Source organism: Theobroma cacao, chromosome 8, assembly GCF_000208745.1.
Source record: "Theobroma cacao cultivar B97-61/B2 chromosome 8, Criollo_cocoa_genome_V2, whole genome shotgun sequence".
Lineage (NCBI taxonomy): Eukaryota > Viridiplantae > Streptophyta > Magnoliopsida > Malvales > Malvaceae > Theobroma > Theobroma cacao.
The window spans coordinates 4870027-4894801 of record NC_030857.1 but is presented as its reverse complement, the minus strand read 5'-3'; the positions used below and the strand labels follow the sequence as shown (position 1 = coordinate 4894801).

At 38.1% G+C, this 24775-nt stretch overlaps 5 protein-coding genes across 9 annotated transcripts; 2 read left to right on the top strand and 3 right to left on the bottom strand.

The window, feature by feature from the left end:
- LOC18592088 (short-chain dehydrogenase/reductase family 42E member 1) lies at positions 696–3937 on the top strand. The gene is made up of 5 exons (XM_007018616.2): positions 696–1104; positions 1676–2018; positions 2327–2595; positions 2774–2970; positions 3235–3937. Exons 1-5 carry the CDS (start codon positions 915–917, stop codon positions 3667–3669), a joined length of 1434 nt encoding a protein of 477 aa, XP_007018678.2. The 5' UTR covers positions 696–914; the 3' UTR covers positions 3670–3937.
- Positions 4051–9713, bottom strand: LOC18592087 (AT-hook motif nuclear-localized protein 10). Of its 3 annotated transcripts, none has more exons than XM_018125970.1 (6): positions 9578–9713; positions 8271–8835; positions 7276–7328; positions 6320–6451; positions 5432–5593; positions 4051–4712 (listed from the first exon to the last, which is right to left on the bottom strand). In XM_018125970.1, the coding sequence occupies exons 2-6, from the start codon at positions 8782–8784 to the stop codon at positions 4473–4475; spliced, it is 1101 nt and encodes a 366-aa protein (XP_017981459.1). In that variant the 5' UTR covers positions 8785–8835; positions 9578–9713; the 3' UTR covers positions 4051–4472. The 3 variants fall into 3 exon arrangements, with proteins under 3 accessions (XP_017981459.1, XP_007018674.1, XP_007018673.1); XM_007018612.2 differs by lacking the exon at positions 9578–9713 and adding an exon at positions 9045–9462; XM_007018611.2 differs by lacking the exon at positions 9578–9713 and adding an exon at positions 9049–9462.
- LOC18592086 (psbP domain-containing protein 3, chloroplastic) lies at positions 11340–13993 on the top strand. 2 transcript variants are annotated; one of them, XM_018125839.1, is made up of 10 exons: positions 11340–11524; positions 11681–11798; positions 11910–12043; positions 12176–12247; positions 12484–12567; positions 12663–12745; positions 12853–12928; positions 13201–13319; positions 13449–13556; positions 13798–13993. In XM_018125839.1, the coding sequence occupies exons 1-9, from the start codon at positions 11467–11469 to the stop codon at positions 13515–13517; spliced, it is 813 nt and encodes a 270-aa protein (XP_017981328.1). In that variant the 5' UTR covers positions 11340–11466; the 3' UTR covers positions 13518–13556; positions 13798–13993. The 2 variants fall into 2 exon arrangements, with proteins under 2 accessions (XP_017981328.1, XP_017981327.1); XM_018125838.1 differs by having other exon boundaries at positions 11342–11524; positions 13449–13493.
- On the bottom strand, positions 14226–17581 carry LOC18592085 (SWI/SNF complex subunit SWI3B). Its single transcript, XM_007018603.2, has 6 exons — positions 16937–17581; positions 16385–16824; positions 15742–16095; positions 14978–15116; positions 14572–14702; positions 14226–14491 (listed from the first exon to the last, which is right to left on the bottom strand). Exons 1-6 carry the CDS (start codon positions 17133–17135, stop codon positions 14303–14305), a joined length of 1452 nt encoding a protein of 483 aa, XP_007018665.2. The 5' UTR covers positions 17136–17581; the 3' UTR covers positions 14226–14302.
- On the bottom strand, positions 17685–23272 carry LOC18592084 (RNA-binding protein 24-A). 2 transcript variants are annotated; one of them, XM_018125837.1, is made up of 8 exons: positions 22060–23269; positions 21677–21821; positions 21071–21200; positions 19941–19977; positions 19583–19820; positions 19084–19191; positions 18891–18989; positions 17685–18178 (listed from the first exon to the last, which is right to left on the bottom strand). In XM_018125837.1, exons 1-6 carry the CDS (start codon positions 22288–22290, stop codon positions 19097–19099), a joined length of 876 nt encoding a protein of 291 aa, XP_017981326.1. In that variant the 5' UTR covers positions 22291–23269; the 3' UTR covers positions 17685–18178; positions 18891–18989; positions 19084–19096. The 2 variants fall into 2 exon arrangements, with proteins under 2 accessions (XP_017981326.1, XP_017981324.1); XM_018125835.1 differs by having other exon boundaries at positions 19583–19977; positions 22060–23272.

Here is a 24775-nt window from a genome sequence, read left to right as displayed (position 1 = left end):
TCTGTTCTGCAACAAGTAGTTTGTCGCCTTTTATAGCAGCTGGTCTGTTTCTTGTGGATAAATATANATAATATATATATATATATATATATATATATTGCAATTATCCCGAAAAAGATTTAGATAAAGAGGATACAAGACTGAGTTAGTTTTAGTTTTTGAATTATTTTAGAAAATGTAATATAATTTTTATTTTTTAATCTTACTTAATTAAATTTATGTATTTTAATTTTAAAATAAATAAATTATTATAATTAACAGTTAATTAATTATTAAAAATAAAAAATATTATTTTATTATTTTATGTTTATGCAATCTTGATATGACATTTGATATGAAAAATAAAAATTATTTTATGATTATGTCAATATAACATGTTATTATTGATTATAATATATTAGTATGTTACATCAACTTGATATTAAATAACAAAAGACATTTATTAGTTAACTTTTACTTATAAAAATTCACTTAATTCAAATAAAAATATAAAAATTTAATTAAACGTATTCAAAGAATAAAAATTTATTTAAATTTTTTAATTATTTTTTTAAAAAATTAAATAGCTTAAAATTTTTTTAAATATTATATTTTAATTGAACTTTAATGTCAAAGGGTTAATAATAAGTATAAGAATAAAAAGAAGAAATGAGTGCCTTTGACGAGAAAAATTGATAGAAAAAAAAAATAAAGGTCTTGGAGCATTTGGTTTGGAAAAATTGGAACTTTGATGTCAAATTATGTAATTTACGCAGAGCTGAACCCCTCGATCGGTCCGCTCGATGCTATAGGTATTAGTCAAGGACCACTAAGAAACCATCCCCATCCCGCATCCTGACTCCTGAGCCTGCGTGCCCGCCCCCGGCATCCGGGAAGAAAAACGTAGAAACTAAAAATTGATAGAAGGAAAGAAAATGCACCTGAGCGAAAATGAAGGCATCGAAGGAAACACGTTCGTGGTGACGGGTGGGCTGGGGTTCGTGGGCTCAGCTCTGTGCTTGGAGCTGCTGCGGCGAGGTGCTCGCCAGGTTCGCTCCTTTGACCTACAACCTCGTTCTCCTTGGTCCGGCAACCTCACCAACCATGGCGTCCGCTGCATCCAAGGTTCGCCTTTTCCTCTAATTGCCTTCTAATTTTGCATCCGCTTCTACAACCCTCTTGAACAAAAAAAAAAAAAAAAGAAAGAAAGAAAAGAAGAAAAGGGGATAAATTTTCTATCATAGATCCGTGAAATGGATGATTTTAGCTCGAAATTTCCTAGTTCTGTAACCATTAGCTTTTTGACACTGAAGAGAAACTTAACCTCAACTCAGGGTTGCCACTCCTTGATTGTTCGTTTAGTAAAGCTTGGACTTTTTTGTTCCATAGTCGATGAGGCTTCATTCAGTTTGAAAACTTCACTACTCCTACTGGAATTTGCTCTAATTTTTTTTTAATTACTGAGTTGCTCGCTTTCCTGTAATTATAAATATGCTATAAGGTTTTCAAACTAGCTTAGATTGAAACATTCTAGGCGTAAAGTTTATACGATGCTGGATGCCGTATATCTTTGGGGTAGACCTTAAATTTCCAGTTTTGGGATACCAGGAGTTACCTATGTCAAGTGTGCCTTCAATCCATTTTAAATAGATTTCTTGTTTTAGGTCCTTACCTGCCTCAAATTGTGTTACAACAGGCGATCTTGTCCTGAAAAAAGATGTTCATAATGCTCTCCGTGGTGCCGATTGCGTTTTCCACCTGGCTTCATATGGCATGTCAGGGAAAGAAATGCTTCAGTTTGCTCGTGTTGATGAGGTCAATATTAATGGAACTTGCCATGTCTTGGAGGCTTGCCTGGAATTTGGGATCAGAAGGCTTGTTTATGTCAGCACATATAATGTTGTGTTTGGGGGAAAGGAGATTGTGAATGGCAATGAAGCCTTGCCCTATTTCCCTATTGATGATCACGTTGATCCCTATGGGCGAAGTAAATCAATTGCTGAACAGCTGGTTCTTAAGTACAATGGTCGCCCTTTTAAGTAAGTAAATTAAACATCAAGAATTCTCAAGTCTCATAATCTTTTCAGCTAACTTGTATTTAGGCATGAATAAAATAGTACAAGAAATCTTTTTGAGTTTACAATTTACACTTATATGATGTTATCAGTTGATATGAATGTGGAATATACTTAAATGACAAGAGCTACTCTAGTAAAGGGGATAATCTAAGATTGATCATTGGTTCCAACTAGTTTGAATACTGAAGTTGGCTGCTGACTGTGGCTTTCTGCACCATTTTCTGCTTACAACAACGAATGAATTACATGGACAATTCTTTGCTGCACAGGAAGAATATTGGAAAATGTCTTTATACCTGTGTGATTCGTCCAGCTGCTATATATGGACCAGGTGAAGAGCGACACCTTCCAAGAATAGTATCTCTGGCAAAGTTGGGTTTGGTGCCATTCAAAATAGGTGATGCTAATGTGAAATCAGACTGGGTTTATGTGGATAACCTGGTACTTGCGCTACTATTGGCAAGCATGGGACTTTTAGATGACATTCCTGGACAAGAAGGGCCAGTTGCAGCTGGGCAGCCATACTTCATATCTGATGGTAATCAATAGTGATCAATTCATTGTTTTCTTTTCCTTTTTTCCCCCCATAAATTATGCAGAACTATATGTTGTAACGATTTTAACCATTTTGACTATTTATGGGGTGAAGTTGAAGATTTAAGACACGAGGTGCAATGCTAAGGTCTTTTCTTAGATAATTGTATCTGCTTTCGCAGGGTCTCCAATCAACACCTTCGAATTCATCCAACCCTTGTTAAGAAGTTTGGATTATGACTTACCAAAGTCCTGGATTGCTGTTTCCCATGCTCTTATTCTGGCAAAGATTTTCTGGGCTGTATACACGATGTTATATCCATTTTTGAATCGGTGGTGGCTTCCTGAGCCCTTCATTCTTCCTGCTGAAGTACATAAGGTTTGTTTAATATTTGGTTCCACCCTTCCCTTGGCAGTCCTTTCCCTGGTTGGACCTGGAGGAAAGCACCATGGCTAAACACTTAATGATATATTCTGATTTTGCTTAGTAAAAACGTTGGTGTTTTCTTATATTTTTTCTTTCATCAAATGGTGTAAAATAAATTCTTTTTTTTTCTATGAAATATGATAAATAAGAAGTTTAGTTGGTATCACAATTTCCCAGTACAGCATCATGTTTGATGAACCTGATGCATGTTGACAGGTTGGTGTTACCCATTACTTCTCATTCCTTAAAGCGCAGCGTGAGCTTGGGTATGTTCCAATGGTGAGTGCTCGTGAAGGCATGGCTGCAACTATCGCATACTGGCAGAATAGGAAAAAGAAAAGTTTGGATGGACCTACAATATATGCATGGGGATTTGTTGTGATCGGAATGATTTTACTTTTTGCTAGTGGTTGGTTCCCGGCCATAGGACCTGTGCCACTCCTTCGATCTATTGGTCTTTTCCTCTTCCGGTCAATGTATGGAATAAGGCTCGCATTTTGCTTAGCTACTGCAGCACATGTTGGAGAAGCCTTATACGCATGGTACCTGGCAAAAAGAGTGGATCCTGTTAATGCGAGAGGATGGTTCTGGCAGACGTTTGCTCTTGGGTTTCCCTCATTACGATTGTTGCTGAAGAGAGCCAAAAAATAGTGTAAGCATTGCTTTTGTGTGTTATTCTAGTGTAGTAGTGGTGTAAAATACTTCATTCTTGGTAGAGAAAGTGGTTACGAAAGGGAAAAATTAAACAAGTTGGGGTAAAAAATTTTCTTAAAAATGGAGTTTTTCATGTAATGGTACAGAAATGTGGGGCAATAATAAATTTTTTTATAATTCTCCAAGATAGAGGGAGAGATGGGGAAGTGTTGTATTGCTGTTCGATTGCATCTGCAACATGGTTAATTATTTTGGATGGCAATCAGATATAGGAACAATGATGTCTCTTACAGAAATGCATATGAAAGCTGAGTGGACAGGACAATAGTGACAAATTAGCATTCAACATTGAAAGCATCGTCACCCAACTCCCGCATATAAGTAAACCCCCAGCTGAGCTCAACTAGCATCAGTATCAACTTGATAATGATGAATGGAGAAACAGATAAATTACATTAGTTAACTGTGATGGGCAACAAAAGAAGCAAACTACAACAAAGACAAAGGAAGTCAAACTAACTCACCATCTCAGTCTAAAACGCCAAAGAGCATGGCCTTTTTCTCAAACTCCTAACATCACCTTACAAGTGCAAAGAGCATCCCCTCAGCCGTCTGCCCAAACAGCCCTTTCTAGCTATCTAGCAACGGGGTCACAAAGTACAAGATAACGCATTATTCTACTTCACTTACACAATGCTTAAATTACAAACTGAAGCCTGCCTGCCTATGGTGAATACTAACACAACACGAGCCCGTGCCTACTACGCAATTAGCTGAAGACTACAAAATGTAGGCAGGTTTTACTTCCATGGCAAGTTTGACATGCCTTGTGGGTTATTGTTATTGCAGGCTCCTGTGCTCTGATTAAGTGGGCTACCGGGCCCACCTGAGGATTCACTCAGAGTACCCCGTGATGGTGGGCTCGTAGCCCCCGTCGGCAAACCGCCTGGAGCAAGCTTCGCTGGGGCAGGTTGGGGTTCCATCTGGCACGCTGACTTTGGTTCCTTCCGACCTTCTGCAATAAAACTACCCACAACCACCTGCAAGGAACGGGAAGCTCAATATTGTCAGCATAGTCATGTGAAATTTAGTAACCGAAATGAGATGGTCGGTAACGTAGGGAAGCAGAAGCCAATAGCAGCACTAGGACTTACGTTTTACATAACACTTCTAATACATTCACATCTTTGATTTCAGAGTGGTGAGAGAGACAGAGACAGAGAGCTCGCAGATAAAAGACTACGGGAGGCAGTGGGCATTACTCCACCCACCAAAATGCCCACTTGACAGTTGACATGGTGGTAAACAGCGTCAAATTTTAATGGCTTCAAACCACCAACAACACCCCTAACTCTTTTTCCTCACTTGTCTTCTTCCATGGATTGAGTGACGTGTATGAGCTTTACCCGATACATATGTGCATATCCATCCATCTCAAATAAATGTTCATATTTGACCAGGTATGCATATTAAAGAAAAAGGCTTTTAACTTTAATCTTTTTATATTTAAATTTTATGGTTTTTTTTTTTAATAAGACTAATGTTTAATGGAGTATTAATGATAACATCAATCACAAAATATGTATCATTTTCTTGAGGTGGTAGAAATGCTAACATCATTATTCACTATTGTTCAATTCAGAGAATAATACTATACAGCAGCATTCTGAAAAGACTGAAAATATAGGCAATATGAAATATATTTTTACAAAAGAATAATGCAGCAATTAAAATTGAAAAATGGTAAAAGAAAATAAACCTGAACAGAGGATGCAGCCGTTAGAAGGCCCGCTACACCACCACCTAAAACACGACCATCTGGGCCAGACAAAGACACGCTTAACCCTCCAGTTCTGCTCCGCTGACCACCATTTTCTGACAGAAGAAATGAACCAGAAAGTGACAGAATTTCAAATCGCCCCTGCACCATTAATGGGAAAGAAACACAATGTCATTAATATGAGATATTTATAGTAAAGCTGTGGTTTCTCTTTATTAGACTGTTGAATATATGTAATATTATATTCTATTGTTGACCCAAATACATTAATACAATACTAATATATTTGAAATAATTGATTTTCATAATAAAGTTCATTTCAGGCACATCTTTCATCTTTGGTAGTATAACAATGCTTCCAGAAGCACAACAACAATTGCACTAAGCTATACCAAGTTCTTCTCTATGCTGACACTAAATCCACTTCTGCATATTACTTCCCATGGACCTATTGGGTTGATACTCTTGATGCCAATATATACCTCCTTCTCACACAACCAAAAAATTACTAATGAAGATAAATATGCTGATTCGATGGAAACTTGGTCTTGAGAGTAATATTGCCAGGGATCAAGTCAACAATAATCCTTGCCACAGATGGAGACCTTTGATAATTGATTTTTGTACTTAGTGGAACTTCTTGTTCCCGCTTCTAGCAGTAAGTTCCCCCTTGTAGCAGGGTTCAATGCTTTCTTTGGATAAATAAAGTTTTAACTTACCCAAACAAAAAAAAACACAGTTTTGCCCTTATGAAACTTCCAGAGGTAAGCTGTAAAGCTCTCAATTTCTAAACCGGTTTAGATGTGTAAACATAAATCCTAAAACAAAAGGCAACAGCAATAAAAGACATTATTACTTATCACAAACCTCATAAGTTACAGTCCCACCAGATGTTGCTGGTTGGCGAAGAGTAACGTTTGATATGGCTCCATTTGCTGATAGGATACAAACAGCCCTTGGACCGTGCTGAGAAAATGACATTATTTTTGACGATACATCCTGGAACGAGGCAGAGACATAAAAAGTTAGCTTCAGATCTCTCAATTAACTACAAGTGTTATATTAAGGAAACAGCAAATATATTGCATATGTATGTTCGCATAATGAAAAGCACAGTAAAGTTTAGAATGATGCAGAGTGCCAGGCTGCAGTGAAGCAAAGGATTATAATTCTTCACATCGAAAATGAAAAAGTTGAACAAAAGAAAAGGTATCTCCCCTCTACTGTAGTTATCGAATTAACAGGAATCTGATTTATCTTCAACCACATTAAGGAACATCAACAGATCAAAAAAGCATCATCAAGAAAATGTGGTTCATTCCTATTTTGCACTAGTACATTTTCACTTGTGTATATATTCTGAAATTGCAAAATCACAAGCATTGTCGAATTTTAAAATTTATCCAATTATTTCTTTGTTGTTGTCATCAATTCCTGTTGTCGAAATGATCATTTCCCCCAATTTTGGCATATTCTTTTAATCACATCCAAAATGCAATGAATTAATGACATAACCGTTTTCTCCTGAATCAGTATGGTTCTGATCAAAGAAATAACTGCAAGTAAAAACCTACACAAAAACAAAGTAGAGAAAATATTTTGGCAATTCATGACACAAATATTTGAATTAAGCATCAAGGTGAACATGTCTTTATTAATAAATGGCATTAAAAGTAACTTGCTAAAGTAATTAACACTTGCAAATAAAGAATAAAATCCTGTCCAAAACAAAAACTTATTGTGATGTTTGAAAGCAACAAGAAGAACTTTTCTACATAAATCAGGAAAAGTGGAAAATAAAAATAAAACGGAGCAAGAGAAACCTCTCCAGCTTTAACAGTGATAACATGGGGCGTAAACCCAACTCCTGCTGATCCTGCAAAAAGAAAACTCTGAGTAAAATATGTCGCCTTATAAACACAAATACAAAGATAGCACTGGCTTCAAAACTTTTTGTTTATAATTTTCTTTTAGGCGGATGACAAACTAAAATTTATGCTTTATTTTGGAAAAGAAAGGAACAAAATCTTATTAACAAGAAAGCTGCAATCATAGCTGACAAACTAGAATTATTTCAGTATTAATCAGGTAAGAAAAACATATTTGAGAATTAAAAAATATATAATATATCTTATAAGTGTACATTGTGGCAAACATTAGTCGCTAGGTGCTATCAGCGTTAAACCATGCTTTAAAATAAGAGAATATGAAGATAGAGAAAAAAACTGGAAAGGGGCAAGAGTGGGAAGAAGAAACAGAGAAAAGGAGCAAGGGCATGTAAGTAAATTTGCAAGATAAGAATCTGAAGTCAGATCGAACAGATCCCAACCAAGTTCCAGGAAAACCATATTTCGTTTCTATGTTACAGACACAGAGTGATCCCACAGTCCACACAAACACACACACACACACACATATTTATATTCCCCTTTTTTATATAATACTCAGCAGCGACTATTCCATCCTCTGTCAGAAGTCAGAACCCAAAACTAATACTTCCTAAAACCAACACAAAACAAAAAAAAAAAAATCATGAGTTGTACTTCAAAGAAAATACTTAAAAACTGGACTTGCATCATCAGTGTCGAAGTGTCAAAGCAAACATTTCAAACATTCCCAGTTCCGTCACGTGGTATCCACAAATAAAGAGAGGGAAAAAAATAACAAGAAGAAAAAGCAGGAAAATGAAATCCTAATGCCTAGTGGGCAGTGGCATTTCAAGACGAAGGAAACAAGCCCACGTAGTCGTGAATTCAAATTTCAAGGCAAAAACATTCATTAAAGATTATAAAGATTTCTGTATCAAGAGAAAGAGTACCGAGGGCTTCAAGTTGATGCTTCTTGCCAGAACCTGGAGGTCTTCCCCTAGCTTTCTTCGTTGAAGTTGGTGAAGAGGCTGATCCTCCTGATGGCGGAGGAGCACCACCACCACCAGCAGCAGAAGGCGAAGAGAATCCTCCACTATTAGATTGGGTTACGCTGACAGAGGAAGAAGCTGATATAAGAGCCAGCGGTATGGTCCCATCGGGCCCATACTTCCTGGGCCTCCCTCTCTTCCTCTTCAAAGGCTCGCTCCCCATGTTCATGTTCAGAGCTTGCCCTTGAGTCACCTGGGGCCCAGCTGTGGACCCCTCGGCCCCAGCACCAGCGCTGGAGGCCGGCTGGTATGTGGGTGACGAGGCAGTGATGGGCTTGTACACAGCTGTTCCGTCAGCACTAAAGGCTAAACGCATGTTCTGTATCACCGGCTGTGACGCAACCGGACTCTTCTGTTGCATGCCCACGCTGTAGGGCTCTCTACTCGTCATCACTCCCGTCTCAGATCCCGACATTTTTTCTCTTTATCTGGTTGGTGTACTAAAATTCCATACGCCCCCCCAACTCTGCCCACCAACAAAAATTAAATTACGACTTTTTCAAATCTTTCCTTCCGTCTTGTCTATTTTAGATCATGAAGCAGAGGAAGAAGAAGAAGAAGAAGATGATGAAAATCTAATTTCTTAAACAGCAAAAAATAAAAATCCTAATCTGAAAATATGAAATGTTACACTGATGCTGACTCATAACAATGATTGTTGAAAACAGAACTCACTCACTGTTTACTGCACTGCACTCTCACTACTTTAGCTTGAACTTGAACTGGAACTGGAACTGGAACTTCAAGAGAGATTTTTGGAAATGATTGCATAAAAAAAGGACTTCCAATTTTCAACTTGATGCTGGAGCAGCTGAGCTGAGCTAGCTTTCGAAATTCACTCAAACATGAGTCTAACAAGCTAAGCTTACTCTTAAATCCCAGGGTGAAATCTACATAGAATCTACTCGACGCCAAATTAAAACCCTAATAGCTGCAAGCAATCCTTTCAGTTTTAAATCCCTAAAGCCTACTCTCAATTTCATGTTTCTGACAAGATCAATCTGCAACTTTTTTAATTATGGCTAAAAACCAAACAAAATTTCTGTATTGTACAGAGAGGAACAATTTTACAGACAATTTTCAATTTTTCAAAAATTTACAGTTTAGAAAAATAAATACGTAATATATATATAAAAATATATCCCATAAAAACACAGAAAAATAGGAAAACGCGGGGAAAAAAACCCGAAAAATGGCAATAAACTTACCAATAAATAGCCAAAAAATCAGAGACAAAGGAGACGAAAGAGAAGGAAAATTTAGGGCTTGCGAACGGAAAAAGCAGAGGCGCAGCAAATGACTTTTTCTAAAGAAAATGTTGAGAAATCTGAATATTTAGTTTTAGTATATTTTATTTCAGATATTTATTTATAATTTTTTGGGTTTTCCCTTTTTAATCCATGCGTCCTTTACTGTTTAAACAAAAGCAGGTTAAAGCAGGTCTAATTTGCTTTGCCCTTCGTACCAAAAAGATAATTAATATATTAATTTATTTATTTGCATTTACCCCAACGCCTTCATTACCCGCTCGCTCCCTTTTTTTCCCGAGCCAATCTTCAACGACTCCACTCGTTTACACTCTCCGTACTCGCTTCTTTTAAATACCACGCAATTTACCTCTTTAAAATTTCCCCCCAGAATTCCAGTTGTAAATCGAAGAGAGCGAGTACGGTGTCCTTGGAGCCCTTTTGGGTAGGGGAAAAATTTATGTCAGTTTTGTAATTTCCGTTTTATTTTTTTCTTTTTCCCCTTTTCAAGTTATCTTCATCACAACTCTAATTTTTAATAATAATAAATTACTTTGGCTATTTGTACGGTTGGATGGGTGATCAGTCCATTCTTTATGTGATCTTTTTTGTCTCTAAATCTCAATTAAAAAAGGATCTTACTTGTTTTTAAATTGAATTTATATTTTATGTATTTTATCATTTTATTTATAAATAAATTTAAAAATTAAAATATTTTTAAGTTTTTAAAATATTTATATTAAAATTTTTACTTTTATATATTTATAAATTTATATCTTGTAAGTAAGTGATAGTATATAAATATTATATTTGAATTCTAATTTTAAATATTTTATAGTTTTGCTCAATCAAAATTTTGGATCGAGGGTTGGTAAGAGTAGTTGGTCCTTGAACACAATTATACCATAATTGAATATGAAAACCCAAGACTTCATATTCAAAACTCTGGCTAATTAATTAACCATGGGCAGCGTTTCATCACACTTTCCACCCCATTCTTATCAATCTCTTTTCTTGTACACTTGCAGAAATTGGGTTTATTAAGAAAAAAAGAATAAATTACGTTTATTAATTTAGTTAATCAGTTTTTGTCTTTTGGTGTCCCGAAAAGGTAGTTGGAAATGGTAAAGTGAATTTGGAATGGAAAGCTTTAGTTTTCTGTTTTCTACTGTAAATAAAAAGTTAATCAAAAGACATGATTTTTGTATTTGGTGAAAAATGAAATCAAAGTTAATTATCCCCGGTCCCTAGCTTTACCTTACAGGGTTTTTTCTTTTCCTTTTTACCTTACTGGGTTTTTTGTATTTGGACTGAAAAACATGTTGGAGGATTGAGACTGGTGGCAAGATGTGGAGAAGCTCGAACCAGTTGTACTTGCAAGATTTGGATGAAATTTGTGTCAGAGACAGCATCTGCTTCAGTCCCAAGGAGAATTGATTTCACCCATCTCTCTGCAATGAAAAAAGAAGGATTAGAAATTGACACAGACGTGGTCACAGCAGGTTAAAATGCAAATATGGGCCACAATTTTTGGTCGGCCACATCTACTGCACAACCATTATTAGAACAGAATCATTGTAGATTGAAGAAAATGACAAAAGTAAACGACCAAAGTCTTCTGATTTTCTGATTTACCTAATTCTCATCGGGAGATTGGTAACTACTAACTAGTCGTGTTTTTGCTATGAGGCACTGATGACAATCAATTTTGATGACCATTTTTGTTTTATTTTTTGAGCCACAGAAAAAGATACTCCATGGGGTTTGAAAGCCTGGAATAAGACCCAATCCAACTCAACCCAACAAAATGGATGAAGCAGATAAAATAAAATCCTGGAAAGCTAAAAGGAATGGCGACTGTTTCTTCGCTGCATTGCTGCAACATCTCATCTTGTTTGAACCAGAAAGGTCTGCTACTACCAGACCTGACTCCCTCCCAACTCCAAAATTCTTTTTTATCTGATATACTATTGCCTTCTACTTGTACTTCGACAGACAATCTGATCTGTTGTCTGGTCTTCTTTTTAAATGGCTGACATGCTGCTTTGATTCGATTTTGTTCAGGCGTTATTGTAAGTGCCAGTTCTATTACTACTAGAAGTAATAGCAACAGTAGAAAGCAACCCCCGTTCTGCTGCTGCAACAGCTACCGCCCGCAGCATGAAGAGAAGAAGAAACCATTGTACTACTCAGCTTCTAATTAGCCATAGTTTGCTCCTTTCACTTCCTGATTTTCCCATTAATTCTTGTTTATCTGTAAATATCTTACATCTATTGCCTCCATGTGTCACAGTATCCGCGTTCAGGAAGTAAAAGAAGATGGGCATGGACATGAACACGCAACCAGAAGAAGACAAATTATGCTTCAGGGGCCTCTTATTGCCTTTTCTTTTCCGCAATTTGTGTCTGCTGCACTCGCGGGGAAAGGTAGCTAGTACTATATATATACACATATTCTTCCTTTCTTTTATCCCCTTTTAATTTTTAATTAATATTTCCTGAGAGCCTTAGTGTTTGTTCTGAATTCTGATTACATTGGTTGTTTCTCTCTATTTTCAGAACCAGATGTGCCACAAGATTTCCGAGCTTATACTGATGACGTGAATAAGTTCAAGATTTTTATTCCCCAAGGTGAGTCGGTCTTTTTCTTTTTCTGCCCAATTTACATGTTTGCATCTATTGGCATGGAAACCCAATTGGAATATTCAAGTTTCTGTGAAATGCTGTTCAACTTAAATAAGAAAAGTAATCTTTACAGTACAGATTCAAATTCATATATTTCAGAGACTGTGTCCCTATTAATTTAAAATCTTTCTGGTGCTAATGTTGCAACGTATACGTAGCTCAACATGTGGTTGTTCATGCAGATTGGCAAGTAGGAGCAGGTGAACCAAATGGATTCAAGTCCATTACAGCTTTCTTCCCAGAGGAAGAAGCTGCAAACTCAAATGGTACTCTCGGAGTTTCCTGGTAGTTCCATCCTTTTTTTTTTTTTTTTGATTGTTTAGGTATTCAAGAATTTTAGTTTCTAGATTGGTTGCTTCAGTCAGCGTAGTGATCACGGGGCTTGGTCCGGATTTTACTAGAATGGAATCTTTTGGCAAAGTTGAAGCCTTTGCAGACACTCTGGTAGGCTTCTCAGCTTCCAATCCATCACCGAAATTTTCATGATTTCGACGTTAAGGCTTTTCAGCTTATTATGCTTAAGCATACATTGTTAACTGCATCTCCTACAGGTTAGTGGATTGGACAGGAGCTGGCAAAGGCCCCCAGGTGTGGCAGCAAAACTCATAGATTGCAAAGCTGCTAATGGTAATTGTATTATTCAAGACCATCCTTTACCATGAACCAATACGTAGTAATATTATATGGAGTAGATAACATTAAACATGCTCGAGAGTCAAGACACGTGAGCTTTAGCGGAAGATCAATTCACCTAGAATCCATGTTTTCATGATTGAAATCGCCAGGACTTGGTTTCATGTACATAGAATAAATTGTCGACAGTACTTACGATAGATCCCGTTCCCAATGGAGGTCCTTTCTCTACTTGACTAATCGCTTTTCCTTTAACCATTGATCAGGCTTCTACTATATTGAGTACACATTGCAAAATCCAGGCGAAAGTCGAAAGCATTTGTTTTCAGCTATTGGAATGGCATCAAATGGTTGGTACAACAGACTGTACACTGTGACAGGACAGGTGATCTTACATGAAATATATACAATTCAGTTACACAAGATTCTTTTACTACCAAATATGCAATGTCATTTTTCTTTGTGTGTACCTACTCTGATTCTTTGATTCCTCTATCTATGTCATTTGCCGCAGTTTGTGGATGACGAGGCAGAGAAATATGGTTCCAGAATTGAGAAGGTAGCTTTAGTCAACATAAGATAGAAAGCTAGAAGTTTTTTGCATCTTCCAGTTGAGAGGATGGTAATTCCAATTCTAGAATAAGAGAAAGAAAGCCCCTCCAGGCTACAGCTCTGTATCTCGTTATTTCTTTATGAAAATGCTACCGGACAGAGAAGGCCTTGCTTAGGCATTGATTGCATGAACCAATTACTAACCTTATTGTGGCATGATTGTTTGCTATATTTCTACAGTAGAGAATTGATGAATCTCATGGTTGCCTTTCACATCTCCTCGCTGAATTTCGAGTTATCTGGTCTTGCAGGCTGTATCATCCTTCAGATTCATTTGACACAACAGTTGCTGATTGAGATGGCAGTCATGCTTTTACACAGGAGTGCTGCAGATCCTCTTTAAGTTGTAATGCATGTCATTTGTTAAGCAGCTACTGATTGAGACACTTTCCGTGAGGCCTTGTCTCACGTACGAATTTGATCAATAGTATTTAAAGGCTTTCTGTATCCTTTACGAGTGGCGACTGATGAATCTGTTTCCCTAAGCAATCAACTTTGGAATTCACTTCTGAATTTTTTCTGTGGCAGCACACTTAACAAACCATTCTACCCAAAGCTAAGAAAATTAGAAGACCAGCACTTCTTTCTGTACGGTCCTGCTATTATGTTTTGATGCACATTTCGTTTAACGTTGAACTGGGTTAACCAGGGTGGGTACGTACTGACATTGGCCTACGTATTTCAGAAACATTGGCAAGTAATTTCATTGAAATTCAAAACAATTTCTCTATTGGCTAAATTTTGGAGATACACTGATTATGAAACATTTGGTTTTACATTCTCCACCGCTCGTTCTTCAGTTTTCAGTGCATAACTTCTACGAAATAAGAGATTTAGCTGGTCAACAAAAAGTAGATTCTTCATCCCCTCCAATTGTGCTAACTCTTTCTCCATCTGCAAATCCAACTCCTCAAAGTGAAGAATCTTATCTTGGATCTCTTTCATCTGCAAAAACTCAGGACATTCAGTAAATAATTTACAAATTTAACATCCTAGACATGGATGATCTTAAAACTCTTACATACCTGCACTTCTGTAATCCCAGTTATAGCTCTTTCAATGTCACGTTCTTCCTTCTCAAGCAGTGCATACACATCTGCATATGCTCTTTCCAATGCATTTAGGTTGGTGTCACCATTAGATGAAACGTCTGCTTCTGCACCACAAAGAAATAAAGCCTCAGCCAAATGCCAGTCTCAACTCTCAAGAAGAAAATTGCAACAGTCAGAGCAGCACCTCTTTTTAAAGGACTATATGCAGATAATGCTAGATGATCTTTCTCAAGTTATAAAAGGCAATGCATGAATCACTCGTAATATGAAATTAAATATGGTGACACCTCCAATAAATCCCAAGTATTAGATCCAATCTTGGGATGGATCCAACTTAACAAGTAAATCCCCAAATGCTTGAAGTATGTGTAAAACCAACCTCGTCTTGTGTTTCTTGCAAAAGATCCACGACGCCCTTTGCTAGCTGTGTTGTCATCCACCTCAGATAGAGTGGTAACAGCTGCTCGGGCAGCAGCTTCTGCACTCTCCACACCAGCCAAAGCTGACAGAAACGCAGCCTGAAAAATGTAGCAAGGGACAAACATTTATTACTAAAAATAAACTGCATCAACAACATCTGATAATTGGTGTGTTGGTACAAAAGGAATATCAATTTTAGTGTATCAAAATCAATGCTTATAATCTGTTAAATCTTTGCATACAGGCTACAGCTACGGATATTAAGCAGCCCTTTCCTCTCCAATGACTTGTTGTATATCTACAGGCCACAGCCACAACTTGTTTAATATCTGTCTCAGCATTATCCTAATCCCCATTACTCTCAAAGCACATAATGGAGCAATACAAAAAATAAGAAAAATAGCCACACTGACATGCAGTACAGATCAGGGTGTCAAAATTATGGTTGAGTTTATGTTGCCATAAGTTTATGCAGGTACTTGAGATATTCACTAGACCTCAACAAACTCCTTGCATTGTAGCATTAGCGTAAAACAAGTTAAGCATCTGCCAGCCAGGCAGTAAGAACTTGTAATTAAGATTATGGGGTGCATGAGCATCTGCCAGCCAGGCAGTAAGAACTTGTAATTAAGATTATGGGGTGCATGAGTCCAAATCTTAGCTTAGTAATTCCCAGCCCATCCTCCTTTGTGCTTCAAGTTAAACAAAACAAAAGACACGTACCTGAGCCATAATTGGGTTGCTAGCATCAGCAAGAGGTGTGAGGCGCATCCTCTTATTGGTTTCAAATCCAGATTCAGCCTCGTCAGAGGATGGATGACCAAGAAATTCCTCCCCAAAAGGAAGTTTAACGAAATGAGCAACGCAATCCTTGTCAGTTCTACCACCAACATGTTGTGCAACCTTCTTCCAGTCATCACCATAATGCATAATGGCTTCCAGAAGCAGCAAGGTATCTTTTTCCGACCAATCTGCCTTAGGTTCATCAGTGATCTCTACCCGCCTGAAATCAGCATTGCTGAGACCAACCCTAAAGTTGCCTCGAACATAGCACCTTGCACAAAGAGTGGAGTCATACTGCACAACAAAAGGGAATTCCAAAAACTCAGCAGGTCAGGGCACCGACTCAAAATTGTCAAAATGGTCTTTCTTTTTTTTTCCAAGCCTCAAACACGAAACATATAATCTAAATGCAAACAGAAAATCACACCATCTCTATAGTTAAGGCAGATGCATAGGTGTAAATTTGTGGGCTTTTATTAATTGCAAGTAAGAAAATTATCATAAAGACTTAAGAATCAAAAGAAATAGAAAAGGTAAGAAGAATATGTTAATGATAGTAGCATAAAGAAGGGAAAAGAGAGACCTTGTCGCAAACGAAACAAGCAATGGTACAAAGAGACTTGCAAGCGCCACAGAATCGTCTAGAAGCAGCGGAGGAGTGTTTAGAGGAGGAGGAGGTGGGGGCAGCAGAAGAAGGAGCTTCAAGAGAAGGGGCGTCTGCGGACTTATTATTATTAGCAGTATCTTTAGCGGGCTTGGAGGGAGCGGAGGCGGCGGAGTGATTGACGAGACCCCACAGCTCAAGGAAATCGAAAACCCTTCGAATGGAACCAACGTCGCCCACAAGAGCCCTCCTGGCGTCAGTGTAGCTAATCTTCCGGGAAGGATTTTCCCTGAATTGCTTTATAATGGAGTTCCTGTAATACATGTAAACACTAGGGCTTTTGGAAGGCGAGCGACCATCGAAGAACTCTGGAAGGAAACGGACCTCGCACGCGTCTATCTTCTCCCGTGAAAACCACCCTATATAATTTACCCCAAAAGAAAAAACAAACACCAGCAATTATCAAACACTGACTGTAAATTAGAGAGTGGGGGGAAGAGTAGGTTAACACACGAGATGCGCTGGACTTACGGGAGTAGCTGGGGACGTGAATGACGTCGGCATCGGAGGAGGATGGCGGTGGACGGCTACAGGGAGTAGGAGTGGAGGGAATTTCAGACTTGACCGCAGGGGTGGTGGATTTGGCGGAAATTTGGGGAGGTTTCGATTGGGCGGGGGTGGGGATGGTGTCAGAGGAGTCTGCTTCTTTAACCGGAGATCTTCCTGCCATGCTTCCTTCCTTCCAACCTATCTTTTTCTCTGTCCAAAGTCCAGTTTTCCTTTATTTCCGAGAAGGGTGGGATGGACGGTGAAGCCGTGACGGACCCAGCCTCAGCCTTTTTATATATTAGTATAGCCTCCCTCCTCAAATTTACTTAGTTAATAATTACCCCGCACCTTTTGCATATAATTTTTCTTTGGTCATTTTCCCCTAATTTTTCCTTAAACCAATGGCCAACTTTTTTAATTAAAAAACCATGACAACTTACTCATAATACTCCCCGAATAAGATTAAGGGTCTTCAGATATCAAAATTATCAATATTAATGCCCTTTGTCCGAAAAATTTCAAGTACTTTTTACCCATTCCTCAGATTATAACCAAATCGTCAGTTCTGCTTTTGACCGGACATATGAACCTCTCCATTCTGCCCACCGCAAATACCTCCGACAGGAAGCACTTGGAAACTACCTAAACGACTTGCCCTTAATGTTACAGAGCATAGTTACCTTACCTTACATTAAATCAATAAAGAAATAGAGAATACTACCAAGAACACTTTGTACACACCATTTTTTTTTTCTTTTTTGGTCTTTCCATTTCAAAGAAAATGCATCCGGAGCTTCCTCCATGCTTTGAAGTCAGGCTCTCATAATAATTCATAAAATGCAAGAGTTTTCGTGTGTCCAATGACCCCCCTACCACTAATATGCACAAAACTAGAACCATGTCTACATACAATGCAGGACACCACCAGACACCAGAGACTATCTATACACCCAAATGCTGGGACTAGACTATAAAAGAATCATATGTTGATTCTAACAAGTATTTTTACACCATTTTATTCCTATATGGTTGCTAGAAACCCATTCCAGCATCCATAAATCCATGACTGCCAGCCACCCAACCCGAGCGCCTGCAGTATATGTGGTTTAGAATTTAGATACACCAGGGTAAAGGAAGAGCTTTCTGCATCCTCCGTATTGCTTCTCCACCATCTGGAGCGACTCAGACAATATGACTTCTCTGGTGAGCATGACTACGTATGACCTGCACAAGATAAAAAGTTGTAAGCCCATCACCCCAAAAAAAGAACATTTATAATTTAAGACAGTCCTAAGAGATTAACTGAAGAGGGAAATTTTTAAAATTGGTAACAGCATTATTGATTTTCCCAGTTGTATTTAAAGTTGCCGACAGCACATGTTAGAGGAAAAATATTTTAAGTGATTGCCTATACATTGCATGCAGTCTTTCAGTCTCAAACAGCCCCTCACTTTTACACAAAGAGAAGTAGACAATATGTACATATGCAGTCAATGTCAAGCTTGTTGCCTAAGTACATATAAACAACTCTCTACTCTCTTCAGTTAAACCACCATTATAATACTTCTATTTGTAACAAGCATAATTGAGACATTTTGATAGGAAAACATGCCATCAGATCTGGACTAATCCGGTGATGATCTTAGCATTAAACTCAGACAGAATCCATTTAAAAGATATCAGATGGAAAACCAAAGAAATAACTCTAAACTCTAATGGTAAATAACAAAAACATAACCCCATCAAAATGATATTCTGGTCAAATCTCAGCAAATATGCACTGAATGATAAGCCCACCCCAGCAATGATTCCTACACCAGGTGACAACATTTCATGTTTTTTTCCTCTCCATTATCAATTTTTTTGGTTTTTAACAGCACTGCAGGAAAGAATATTAATTGTATCTCTAATGCAGGAAAGAAAAAATGAATGGTACCTCTAGAATGCAAAATAAATAGTTTGCAAGGCTAGATCCGAAGCCCGCCACTCAAGTAGCAGTTCCGCTGCTCTTAGTCCTGCTGCAATCTAAGGATACCTGAAATTAATGAAAAACTCCAGCCACAGTTAATACCATAGCAAGATGACCATGACAACCTACAAACTTTATTCCCCAAGACATCACCACTTACCTTGATCAACTCCTCACCCAGTTGTTTGGTCAGAACCGCTACCTTGCATAAACTGAGAAGGAGTAGTAACTATAAACTGTGGCTGTGCTGGAACTGGTGTTGCCATACCTGATAAACAAATATACTTGGCTCATAAGGTCTTCTATGCATTAAATTAATTACATAAAACCATTTTAAAACAACAGGGCATGCAGGCGCCTTCTATAATTGATTAGGAAATATAAGGACTGAAAAATTCATTCATGATGGTGCATCCCTTTCTCTAAGCTCAACAAAGAGATCCATTCTCTACATACTTTCTGATTCACATAAGTTCACTAATGACAACTTCTTATGATGCAGAGCAGAAAGAAAACTTTAAACTAGAATAAATATAAAGACGAAGATGTACAGGTCAAGTTATTGGAGAGGGTAAATTGTTGGCAGACAGAACTAGAGGGAAAAAAAAACAGATAACATAAGCAAGCACAATAAGGCAATTTTCCAGACTGATATTAACCTCCAGGATAAGGAGTTTGGATTGTGGGCATTGCAGAAGTCGTGATTGCATTAGCACTGGGTCCACCAAACTGCACTATTTGATGACTTGGCAATGCATATCCCTGTACAGCTGAATAACCATGTCCGCTAGGAACAGTCTGACCCAGTTGTCCATAGGGATAGAGAGCTGTGCCTGCTGATCCAGGTACTCCATATATCTGAAGGTACTGCTGAGCTGCATAAGGGTTGTAAACACCCTGTCCATAGATGATAGCATGCAAAAACAAGGAATAAATCAGTATCAGAACATGAGCATTACTTACTCTAATGAAGTTAAATAAGATTTTCAGAACATTGCACTTTAGAATGCCATTAACCTGTGGATATAGATATTCATGTCCATAGGTCGGATACCTGCACAGATTAAACAAATATAAAAAATTTCAAAAAGGTTAGCACTAAACTAGGAATTCAGCATTAAATTTAGAGTGTGAATATACATTCAGAAGATAAACACATACTATACGTCACATAGAACAACCACGTTTTCCAAGTGAAATACCAACATACTTCTATGCTATCAATAAGCCATACCAAGTATGGCCCAATAGATTCATCAGTAAAACCATAAGCCTAACTACTCAGCCCATAGGAATAATTAAATTCCCTTCTCCCAACATTTCTTTTTCCTTTTGATCCTTATCAAATCACAATCACGACCTTGCCTGTTCAATAAACATTGAGCTCGGGCACATATCCTCCGCAACTACCACTTTTTGCATTCCTGCAATTGCCAATCACACCATGTCATATGACTGTACTTTGGACTAATTAATCCTGAATTCTAAGGTAAATACTATAACTCCTTGACCAATGTTACATTTTGTGATTGGTTTGAACTGCCATAAGACAAGGAGAATAATAAAAAGAAGCAAAAGTAGCTGCAAAAGGAGACGTACCCAATTGAACTCTGACTAGCGATCTTTCCACTGTGGTCCAACTACATTGTAGGTTGATGGGTCATATAGAGCACTCAACCACTGTATATTTATGCTACCGCTACAGCCTACTCCTCATTAATGGTGAAACAACAGATGTTTCTGCATCTACTGCTTATACATGTGTGAATACATCTCAATTCACACATGATAATAATTTTAAACCAAGAACAAACTTAACAAAAAGAAGCCTAGTGATCTACAATTAAGTACCAAGACAAAGAAGCCAAAAATGCTTCAACCTAAACTTGTCCATTATTTCAATTCCGAGTGGAACATCCCAGGAAATTATCAGATCACAGACACAGATCAAAAAAATGTCAGTCAAACACCTAAAACAAAGTCAGTTGAAAGCAAAGTAAAATCTCTTAGGCACTTAATAAAACAAGATCTAATAAACTACAGATCATAAAAACTAGAATCTGATGCCCAGACATGCCAAGCTGAGTTAAATCAGGTGCAGCAATCAACATAATTAGAAACCAATTGAATCAGAAAGTAGAACTCACCCATAAGAAGGGTACATCAATCCTTGTTGATAGCTGTAAGAGAGTGGTGGCTGGTAGCCAAAACTTCCAACATATGCCCCTCGTGTAGCTTGTACACCTCCAATGTATGGAGAAGCTGGTCTCAAGCGTCCTATCAGAAAGATAACGAGGGAAAAAATAATTAACATGATCAGTGAGGTTGATGTGAAAGGTCACATGCAAAACTAACTGAAACAAATTAAAATATTAGTTCAACTGTAAGTATGATGCCATCAGCTTACAAATTGAAAAGAAACAACGTGCAGCCACCCTAGAAATTGCTACTAGGAGCACAAATAATTTGGCAGGATTTTGGCATAGAAAGACAATTTTAAATGAAAGAACAATGTCAACATCTGTCATAAGAAAATTTGATTCATTTTTGCTGAGAAGGAAAATGAAATCCAAAATTTAAGACAATCGATAACAGATGAAGTAGAAAAGGGGAAAATGAAGAAAAAAGAACAGTAAATACTTGGATACACACAATGTTACATCTTGAAGACAATGGTCGTCCAGAATGTTAAATTAATGGGAAAGAAACCAATGTGAATATCATGAAAACATCAGCTGTAAGATCAGACTAACCGGACAAATTAGAGATGATACCGTAAGGAACTGGAGGACGAGGTCGGCCAAGTGAAGCCAAATTACAATTAGCGCGCCTGCCATCAATAATTGGAGTCGGATCAGCACAGGCTCTCCTAGCAGCCTCTGGATCCCGGAAAGTCACCTAAACCCTCCATGCAAAGACAAGAGGAAAACAAGACACTCTAAAGTCAATAAACAAGGCCATCCACTTTACTTAACATACATTGCTAGAACATCAAAGGCATGCCGCCATTGAGTTAATACCAGTTTGTCATTATTTGCATGTGAAATAACAATGATGGCCAAATGCAAAGTAGCATAGCATCATCAAGCAGCAACAAAGAAAAAGATATCTTTAAAAAAAAAAAATTAACACTCACGAAACCATATCCTTTGGAACGGCCAGTGTTCTTATCAGTGATGACAACGGCCTCCAGAATTTCACCAAATTGCTCGAAATAGCGGCGCATGGTTTCGCTTTGCGTTTCCCAAGCAAGTCCCCCAACAAAGACCTTGGTGTATGTTGTATCTCCAAAAGGGGAATTTATGTATTGAAAGCCAGAACTCGAGCTCGACCCCGAGCTCGGACCCGGAATCGGCTGATACGCCATAACCCCAGATAACCCGATTCAATTCCAGCGATATTAAGGGGTAAAAAAAAGAAAAAGGTGGAAGATTGTTCGGACGGCAAAAAGAAAAGATGATGAAAAATTTTAGAAACGAATGAAATCAAGTGATAATAAAGTTGACCCCAGAACAGAGAGACTAAAAAGACATGGTTTTAATGATAAAACCCTAGAAAAACCCTAGAATTGGAGGGAAAGAAATATACCCAGAATCCATTGGGAATGGGATTTAAGGGAATCAAACAACAGGGGTGGTGGTTGGATTATTTTTGACAGGAAAGCAAAAGATCGGAAAGCGGAGAGGCGGACACAATAATCCTAAGAATCATAATAAAAAAAAGGAAAGGAAAAAGAGAGAGAAAGAGTGAGGAAAAAAAAAATAAAAGAGAAACCCTAGATGGGCCAAGAAGGTGTTGAAATCGGTGGTGGGATAGGATGGAGCATGCACTTTGGGGGAAGGTTTGGGCTTTGGGTTGGGCTCTATATACAGAGACAGAGAAGAAGATAGAAAGGAGAGGAATTGGGGTGTTTCGGAGAAAGCAAAGAATCTATACAAAAACAACCAAACGATTAGAGAGCAGAGAATGAGAGGGTGGCAGGAGGAGGAAGAGGATGTGCACAGAGTGAAATGATACCAAAAGAAAGACAAGTGTTAAGGGATAGGAAATAAGATATTAACTTCATTAATTGCAGTTGTTTTTGCTGGTGAGGGATGAGGGGAGAGGAGATGGAGGAGGAGGCGGACTTGGGGAATGAGGAGAGGGATCATGATTTGCCATGAGCAGCAGCCAAAGAGAGTAGGAGAAAAAAGGGGAAAGAGAAAAAGCAAGAGACCCTTTTGTCTTCGAGAGTTCTCAAACAAAGCAAGACAGCTTGGGAGGGTGTCGACGTGGGACCTACCACCTTGCACTCTCTCTCGCTCTAATCCCTATCTATTTGCCCTCTATTCGTCTCCCCCCCAATCTTCTCCTAATCGAACGAGTACCGATGCTAGTAGACAGTAGTAGTATATATAGTTGCCTGATCTGTTTTGTTTTCAACTTCACACGAACTAATCATTAAGCTCGGGCTGGAAACTCCTGGCTGCTGCTTCCTCAGTGTCCAATTCTCTGTTAGTCCTTACAATCCCCCTTCTATGGTAATTTCTCATCACTCTCCCTGTTTCTCTTTTTACTCCGATGATTTTCTTTCATCACCAAGTTAAAACTTACCATTAGACAAAACGTTTTTTTTTTTTTAATTTTTGATTTCTTTATCTGTTTGTTCCACCTCATTGACGCAAGAAAGACGCAATTGTTCGGCTCTGTGCCTCTCTGCTTTCATATTTTTTTCAGGAAAAATTTTGTATTTATTCCAATTCACTTCCTACGTACAAAAGGCAAAGCTGATGCTTTATTTCGTAATTCCGTACATCATCTCACTACTTTAAGGGCTTTTCGGCACAATGATAACTACTATGCTTGATTAGGGTTTCTCACGGCTTTTTTTCTTGTAATTTCTGATGTTAAGTACTCACTCTGCGTGAAAAAGAAAAATCATTTTATTTGAACGAGATGCTCCCCTTATTTTAGCAGCTACAAATGGAAATGTAGAATGTGTGAACTTGATGACAAAGTGGGACTTACAAAAATATGGTTATAATCGTTTGCAAGGTAAAGCTTTGTTTTGGCCTTTACAGAATAATGGTGATAGTAATCTACCAACTGTTGAAGAAATTGTCGTGGGATGATTTGGTTCGTAAACAGCATCATCTTTGGTAAATTACAGAGTTGGGAATTGGATAAAGGTCGAGCAGCTCTCCACGTAAAGTCAAGAAAGGGACCCTCACAATGGATGATGCTGGTTGCGACAGGCATCATTGTTCTTTTTCATTGAAACGGGTTGGTCTATAAAAAAAACCTTATTCTAGAAGAAATTAATAATAATAATAATAATGATCCCAAACACTCTGCCCCATCATCACCTCTGAGACCTGTGAATACAGATTGGCTTGAAACAGCGATTGTCAAACAAAACCTGAGTAACCCCGGTTGAGGAATTGACACGTTTGGAGCTGCTGTGGGGATTGAGTGTAAAGTTTGATTGCCCTTTCATCTGGACTCTTGAGTGAATTTGGTGGGGCATGCAATTGAGTCATGTCCAAACCAGTGGCTGGGGATTGGGTCTACCGAGGGGGGTCCATTCCACCCGTTTTCGGGCCACAATTGCAGGGCTGCAGCAGTGTCCTATTCAGGGACCACAGCCACCTTGGTATCCCAACTCTCAAGTCGTTTTTTTGGGTTCCATTCCAGAGCTTTTAGTGCCACTTCGAAATGTACAAAGGGTGTTTCTGTCTCCGTGATGATGTTTTTTTCTCAAGGCAAAGCTTTCCTGTCGGAAAACATCTTGAAGCCCTTAACCCATTTCTGTATTCGTAGCGCCTAACTTGATATACATCCAACTGTCTTGTTCGGTTGTGTTGCTGAATACA